Below are 8,561 nucleotides of genomic sequence, written 5' to 3' on the forward strand. Positions count from 1 at the left end.
TAAAAAAAGTACCAGGTACCAGAAACTGTACCCAGTGGAAAACCCCCCAAAAGTGAACCGTACCGAGCCATACCGTGCCGTACCATGCAGTGGAAAAGCGCCATATGTCTGGGAAAAGGGTGTATGGTCACCCAAATAAAATGAAACGTTGAGTACAGCAGGATGAAGTATTTTTGTAGGCCAAAACCTAGAAACGAGCTAGCATTTTAGAACTTACGGTCCCATCTCCTAAAGTCAGTGGTTTTTTGAATGGATTTTTGATTAAATGCCTGAAATAAGGAAAATCAGCTGTGTGAGAATGGGAACCAAGATTTGGTTATCAATCATAATAAAAAAGAACATATAAACTGAAGCTCTTGTACTGGATCTCTAACAAAGTTGCTAGCACACAGTCTACTTAGTACAGACAACAGCTGCACAGCCCACCACTGCTGATATTTCACTGGCAGATAAACTCACTGACTTAAAACAATGAGCTTGCCATCAAACTTCACAATACACTGAAAAATCTAATGTATGCTTCAGCTTCCAGATGTGAGGAGCACGACATCCTACTGTTAAGAAAGTGAAAACTCTCAAAGCAGTTTTTCAGCTTTTGCACTAAAATCTTCATGCATGAAGCAGCTGTCTCCTGTTCTCAGTCTTCTTGTTAAAGAACAATGTTGCTGCCAGTGTTTTGGAAAACAAAGTCAAGGCTGAATGATTACTGTTTGACGTTCTGTCTATTTTGTAATCAAGTTCCAGGAAATCCTTGCTTATAGGAAAATCTGGTCTCGCTTTATATACAGTATGTCAATTTTATAGCTAAACCTTTACTGAGCTCTGCCTCTGCCATATAGTGAGGGCCCGAGCACCAATGGTGCAAGGACCCTCTTGGAATCTCTATGTTTATTCTTCTGCTTCTTCTTCTTCTCCAAAGTGTATCGCATTTTTGAGGGCCTAAACATGCTCGAAAACTCACAGAACTGCTGAAAAATTACATCTGATATGGGTTTCAGAATTGGGTGTGGCAAATGGCTCGATAGCACCACCTATAAAATTTCAACGAAGCGTCCCTTCTTTACGTTTCACACACGTGTATGAAATTCAGTACATTCATGTAATGTCCCAATACCTACAAAAAAAATCTCTTGGAGCGAAGTCCTAAACGCAACAGGAAGTCAGCCATTTTGAATTGCCTCTACAATTTTTGTACAGGCAAACAATGTCCAATCTGCCCCAAACTTCACATGTTTGATAGGAGTTCTGTCCTAAACACATGTCCATGCCCATATTCAGTTATAGTCATAGCGCCACCTGCTGGCAACAAGAAGCGACAGGTTTAACACTGTTGTGGACTCTTAGCAACAAATTAAAAAGCGTCAGCAAGTGTTAAATAGGATAGCAACATGCTAGAAACATGTTAAAACATGCTAGCAGCACTTAGCTAAGTGCTAAAGCATGCTATTAATGCACTAAAACAGGAAGTTGCTGTAACTCAGGCATGCAGTGCAGAGATTGTCTTACTATTGGAGAAAGCGTAGTGGTCAACTTGGAACACGTGTGCCTTAATAACCAATCACATTACAGCCTTGACGTCATTGAATTTCAGTCAGAGTTGTGCGACACTCAATCGCCGTTTACGGATACCATAGGAATGAATGAGAAGTGCCACATATGCTGAATCACACCTGTCGCGAAAAGTCAGTGACTTCTCTTAGAAAACTGAATTTTTTTCGGGATAAAAAAATAGTTCAGTTCAAAGTATTGTTTAGTGTAAAACAAGTTGAAGATTTGCTGATAGGCTGTCAATTCATCAAATGATAAGTTGTTTCCTCTTAAAAGCTGTTTATTTAGCGTAGTGAAGCCTAACAACACTTACTAAGCGCTAAAGCATGCTATTACATTTACATTTAGATTTAGTCATTTTGCAGACGCTTTTTATCCAAAGCGACTTACAATTGGGGAATACATAAAGCGATTCTTCTTAAAGAGGCAAACAGACCAAGGAAGTGCTTGTAATACCAAGTTTTAGGCATTGTTCAAATAAGTACAAGCTAGAAAGGGAAGGAATAAATAAAGAAAAAGACAAATTTTTTTTTTTATTTTTTTTTTTTTATGATGAAGTCAAGTAGCGTCGAAAGAGATGAGTTTTCAGCTGTCGCTTGAAATTTGACAGGGATTCAGCATTCCGGATAAGGGTGGGAAGATCATTCCACCAGCCAGGAATGGTAAACGAAAATGTTCTGGAAAGTTATTAATGCCATGAAACAGGAAGTTGTTGTAACTCATGCATACAATGTCCAATCTGCCCCAAACTTCACATGTTTGATAAGAGTCCTGGCCTGAAGACATCCAAAGGCCAATATTCAGTTATAATCATAGCGCCACATGTTGGCAACAGGATATGTCATATTACATTAACTCAAACATACCATGTTCAATCTGCACCAAACTTCACATGTTTGATTAAAGTCCTGGCCTAAAGACATCCACATGCCAATATTCAGTTATGGTCATAGCGCCACCAGCTGGCAGCAGGAAGTTTGGCACATATAAATGACTTTGACCATATTCCTCCTATATTTACAGTACCGCTGTAAATGCATATTACCCACCATTCATTGTTTTCCTATGGCCACAGGGTGGAGGTTGCTCCTGGTGCGAGGGCCCTTCCAACGCTGCTTGCAGCTTTAATAAAAAAATGGAATTTGTTTTCCCAGTTCCTGTCTGTTTTAACTTAAAGAAAACTTAATATTTTGCTCTTTCCTTTAAATAAATATGTTTTGTGAATGTGCAGCTCTAACTACATTTTTGAAGTCTCTTTTGTGTTTTGACACATTTATCTCATTCGTGTCACTTAAGAACATTAGTAAAGTAAATTAAAAAGAAAGTTATCCAGACTACATTAAATAGTAGTCTGGGGGTTGGTATCATATGTTCTATATTTGCAGTTAATATTTGCTATTAATGACATTTTCATAATTTTTCTTTCATAAGTCTAGTCAGTCATAACTATAGCCAGTTCTTCAAGCCTGAAAAGGGTAACTGAGGTTTTCGATTAAAATGCTAATCAATTGTACAGGGGCTATTTATAATAATTACAGTCTGAATTTAAAATAACAACCTAACTAGCCTTTTTATGTCGTTATGATCAAGATCATAATCCCAGTCCATAACCAATTAAGTTTGAACAAGAAATCACGCCTCTGTACATTAAATCCGGAAGACACGCCCACAACGAACTTGTGCACTGGCGGCACAAAGCGATTGGCCAAGGCGCGCTGTCAATCACGAATCTTCCATTCCTTCCGTTCCGCCAACGAGACTTTACACAGATGTGTTTCAGGCGTGCTCGGTTGAGGCGGTTGGACTCCGTTCGCGCAGTGGGATCAACTTCTTTCAGAGGATCTACCGTCTCCTACTCGGACACCTTGAGTTCAATGTAACAGTTATCGTAAACAGTGTAGGTCAAGGTGATCGGGGAGTTACTTTGTTGGAGAATTTAACATATTTAGACGGGGTTTTAAACGCAGAAGAAAATGCCTGTAGCTTCTCTCCTGCCTTTCACGGTCACTCCGAATAGGAAGTCCACCAGCCCGACCTCCTTCAGGCTCACGGAGAAATTCATCTTGCTTTTAGTGTTCAGCGCCTTCATCACCCTGTGTTTCGGAGCTATCTTCTTCTTGCCGGATTCCTCGAAGCTGCTCAGCGGAGTTTTCTTCCGCTCGTCGTCGGTGGAGGCAGAGACGCGCACAGGTACGGTCAGTGACACAAGCACCGGGACGGGCAAGGATGAGAAGATCCTGGCCAAGATCAGAAAAGACCACGAAAAGGCGCTGATTGAGGCCAAGGACACCCTACAGAAAGGGCCGAACGAGATCAAGCAGGACATCAACAGCGACAAAGAGAAACTTGCGCTAAACGGACAGGGGAAGGGAGCGAAAGCTGACAGTTTGCCGTTCGTCCAGTATGAGCGTCCGCCTGGAGCAACAGGGCACGAGCCCGCGGATCCTGACATTAAAGCTAAAAGAGCCAAGATTAAAGAGGTACTGTGTTTTTTATTTTTGATTATTAGATATACTCCTGCGGTTTGCTCCGACTCTCGAGAGAAATCATGTCAGTTATTGTTATGAAAATAACTTTCCCCGTGTAGCGAAACCAATCTGTTATTAATGTTAGTTTAATGGCAGTACTAGTGGCTGGAAAACAAAACTGGAGGAGTGTTGACACTGTCAGTTTCAGGAAGCATTTTGAACCTGTATGTTCTGACAGGTCGGTTGATGGACAAGAAACTCCAGTCGCTCACAGAAGAACGCGTTCATTCTTTCTGTCGCTCATTCACCTAGCAGTACTGACTGACAGTATTCAAGTCAATATTCCTCATTTTTCAGTCAGTATTTCACTCTACATTCCCTGTGGTCAGTATTTAATCAGCATTACCCATTTCCGTCAGTATTTATCTGTTTCCCCCAGTCTGTTTTCACTATTTCAGAAAGCATTGCCTGTCATATGGTACTTCAGACAGTGTTCTCTGCCTTTTCAGTCTGCACTGCCTCTATTTCAGTCCGCGTTCCCTGTTTATTCAGTATTCCAGTCAGTAGTCCTTATTTTTTTTTTAGTATTTTAGGCAGTGACGCCTTCCTTTTCAGTCAGTATTGACTTTATTACAGTGGCTATTGCAGTCTGTCTTCCCTGTTTTTAGTATTCTTATTTTTTAGCAGTTCAGTCAATAATCAGTGTTTGCCCTTTCAGTTAATACTTTAGCTAGTGTTCCCTGATTTTATATTTTTTGGTCTTTATTTTACTGAATTTTAGTCAATATTCCCTGTTTTTTTTCAGTCAGTGTTTTAATCAGTAAGCCCTCCTATATTTTAGTAAGTGCCACAGTCTGTATTCCAGTATTCCCTGTTTTTCAGTATTTCAAGCCAGTACTCACCATATTTCCGTTAGAATTTGTCTGCATTTCAATCACTATTCCCCATTTCACTCAGTATTTTATTTTGTATTTCCGTTTTTTTTTCTTTCTTTTTTTTCAAGTCAGTATTGCCTATATGTTCCTGTCAGCATTCTGTTATTAATATTTATCTTAGTGCTCCTGTATGTGTTTCCCCTTCTATTCCCTGTATTTCAGGCTGTTCAGTCATAATTGAGCTAGAGGTTTTTACATGATAAGGGCAACCTTTTTGTTTACATGAAAACTGGGCAAGTTATATCATAAGTGCAAGATGCGTCATCAGCATCATATTCCTGATGTTACCAGTAATGACAATAGTAAGCCAAAACCTATATTTTGTTGAGGTTAGGAGGGCACTTATGCTGATATGCACTATAAAAAAATGTATTAAAAAAAGTATTTGACAATTTATCTTTAAGTTATGATGGTGAAGTACTATTAATAATTTGAAATATAGTTGCATTATTGGACAATAACCTATGGTACAGATATTTTGTGTATCCCTATTTAATGGCCATCTCAAGTATGTTTTCCCTGCAAAGTTGATTTGATTTGTTCACCAATATTTTTTTGAAGCTATATTGCATTTTTCATTGCAAGCTATATTGCATTTTTCTTTTTTTTGGAAAATGCACCAAAGTTATAAATGATATTGATTATATTCTTAAATGATGCTGGTAAAAATGGTGTAGCCTTGAAAACTACAGTAATAACTAGAATTTTTTTTTTCTAGAGCGGTAGAGATGCCTCGATCAGATTGAGCTGAGCTCATCTCAATGTCTTGGTTGAGGTGACCTGCTAAAGCGTTAACTATATGTTAGGGCTGCACTATTAATCAAATGCGATTGTCAGGCTTATTTTGTTAAAAAAGCCGGTTCTGTAATCAGCACGAAATCATCATCACGTGCTTTCAGATGGAGCAGAATTTACTACACATAGCCGTAGTTACGCAACAAAATCGCAGACAATTTTATTGCGTGATTCTGAAATCGTTCGCGATAATGACAGCTGTTTGCATAGCTTCTCAGTGAACTACGGCTCTGTGAAGTAAATGCTGCTCCATCTGAAAGCATGTGAAAATACCACATTTAATAACATATTTTTACTCCAAACTCACTTCATAACGTCAGTCGAGTGTTTGAAATAAATCCTTCTGTGAGATGATGTGGCTTTTTACACAGAATAAGGCACGCAACATATTTCATAGTATTTAAGCAGTGATAAAGGCATTGCATTATAAATATACTTTATTTTAATAAATTATAGTAAGAAGAACTCAGATAAACCGTATATTGCCGTAGCCGTGTGTTTATTAGACACATTGAATCAATGAAAGCAGTTGAATCTTCTGTTTATTCAGCTGCAGCGATAGGCATTTTCTGGGTTTCTTCTGCGAGGCGTATTTGGAGTTTCAGCGCGAGAGCGCCCTCTGGCCTTTGGATGGAGATTTACTGCTGATCACAGAACCGTGCTTCACTGAAAGATACGGATGACAATCGCAGCTTCTGTCGAATCGCAATCTCGATTCCATTTCGAATTATCGTGCAGCCCTACTATATGAGCTTGTAAAGGAGCGTAAACAAGGCTGTCATTTCTTGGGTGCATTTAGAGCATGTCAGGCCAGTCTAATAATCCCTCAGTATGAGTTGAATGTTAACTTTGCATCAGCTTGATTAAATTAAATTTGCTATTGATTGAGACTCAGTTTTTCCCATTTGAATCAGGCAAGTCCACAGTAAAGATGTAGATGAAAACTGACAGCATGGTAAAGCTTTAAAATCGCTTTTCAGTTGGTATTGACCTTGTGTCCTTGCTTTTTTTTGTGTGAGTTTATCCTCCACAGTCAGTCACTACGTTTCAGTTATTTGCATAAGGAAATGGTTTCTATGCTCCTATGGCGTCCTTCAAATTTACATCGTGTCACTTTGTAATGCCAGCTTATGTTTTGAGATTTTGTCCTACTGTTTCTTTTTGCTTGAGGGCTCGTTTTTGCTCATTAAGTTTTGAGTATATTCAAGCATGTGACACAAAGCGTATTCCAGTCACAGTAGTTTATCTAAATGGTTGCTCCTCAGAGTTAGTCCGTCAGAGTTGGATGAGTTTTAATACCAGGATTAAACCGTTATAGAGTTAAGCACATTAGTGCATGCGGAAGCCTCCACGTTCCTCTCCAAGACTGTTAGAGTTCCTGCGGATCTGACAAGCCCCTCATCTCTCTTGCTTAATGCAGCGGCTCAGCATGAGAACGGTGATAATTCACCCTTGAATAGCAGGATTTCATCCATTGATCGCTGGCATGAAGGAAACAAACAGTCACAGCTTGACCCTGTGGGGTCTCACTTGTCAGATGCGGCTGTGGGCACTCTGTCTTGCCCCGCCAGACACTCTGACCTTTGAGGAGCTGAATTGCCTTAGAAAATAAATTGATCTCAAGGTTATGAAGTAAAAATAGTTGTGTGAGATTATTTTTTCCTGCTTTTATAACTAAAAGCTGTAAACTCCTAAAATGGATATGTCACAGTGACATTTACAGGACTGTTTTTGACTCTTTGCATTTAGTTATAGTAATAATTTTGTAATAGAAATGCAGATCTCCTTGATTGACTCCCTTGAACGTTAAAGGCAGAGTAAGTGATTTTTGGTAGCCAATGTTGATATTTGAAATCACCAAAACAAACACGCCCCTACCCCAAAAGGGTCTTGCCCCTATTTTGATAGCTCCATCCCACATATACGTACGCTGAATGATTAATCGTTACATTACATTACTGGTGTTGATGTTCTCAATATGTAAATATGTAATGAAAAATATTGATAAATATATTACATTTATTTATTATAAATGTACACTACTGTTTAAAAGTTTGGGGTCAGTATGATTATTTTTAAATTCTTACTACTTTTTAAATTTCTATTCATCAAAGTATCTTGAAAAATGTATCATGTTTTCCACAAAAAATCAATCAAAAACAGCAGCACAACCGTTTTTAACATTGATAATAATAATAAAAAAAAATGTTTCTTGAGCACCAAATCAGCATATTAGAATGATTTCTGAAGGATCATGTGACACTGAAAACTTCCTTCAGTGACATAATTTTTTACAGTACAAGATAATGAGTGTGGTATAATGTAAGTCTAATATTAAGAGGGCCCTATTATGCTTTCACTTTTGCAACTTTAGTTAGTCTGTAATGTTGCTGTTTGAGCATAAAAAAGATCTGAAAAGTTAAAAGTCCACTTCAAAAGGAGATATTTTATTTAACAGAAATATCACTTCAAAAACTACAATGAACGACTCGTTTGGACTATAACGCATATTTTCCGGGATTTGTGATATCACAAATACAGACGAATGGGACGAGACGGACGAGACCTGCACTAGAGAAGGCAACGAGTGTTATCACTATGTCGGAGACACGCTAGTTTCCCAAGGCTCCCAAGGCAGGAGTGGTTACAATCATCCGGGTTTAAATCGCGCTCAAATTGATTTGATTTTGACACAATATTTACACTGAAGCACGCAGGCGGCTATGGTAAGGGGCATGACATTTCCCAACCAGGCGCCGAGTGCTGCCAATCACAACACACACTGGCCCAGCTAACCAATCACAGCACATTTCGT

At 38.8% G+C, this 8,561-nt stretch overlaps 1 protein-coding gene across 1 annotated transcript in view; it reads left to right on the forward strand.

Annotated features, from left to right (window-relative positions):
* The first annotated feature begins 3,298 nt into the window (after nucleotides 1-3,298).
* The window catches only part of LOC107697158 (mannosyl-oligosaccharide 1,2-alpha-mannosidase IA-like), a 155,877-nt gene continuing 150,614 nt past the window's right edge, over nucleotides 3,299-8,561 (forward strand). The window contains exon 1 of the mRNA XM_016497818.1: nucleotides 3,299-4,028. Within this exon, the coding sequence (XP_016353304.1) occupies nucleotides 3,522-4,028 (507 nt within the window). The 5' untranslated portion in view covers nucleotides 3,299-3,521. The remainder of the gene's footprint in view (nucleotides 4,029-8,561) is intronic.

This window comes from Sinocyclocheilus anshuiensis, unplaced genomic scaffold (assembly GCF_001515605.1).
Source record: "Sinocyclocheilus anshuiensis isolate Anshui unplaced genomic scaffold, SAMN03320099.WGS_v1.1 scaffold38, whole genome shotgun sequence".
In the NCBI taxonomy this organism is placed as follows: Eukaryota; Metazoa; Chordata; class Actinopteri; order Cypriniformes; family Cyprinidae; genus Sinocyclocheilus; species Sinocyclocheilus anshuiensis.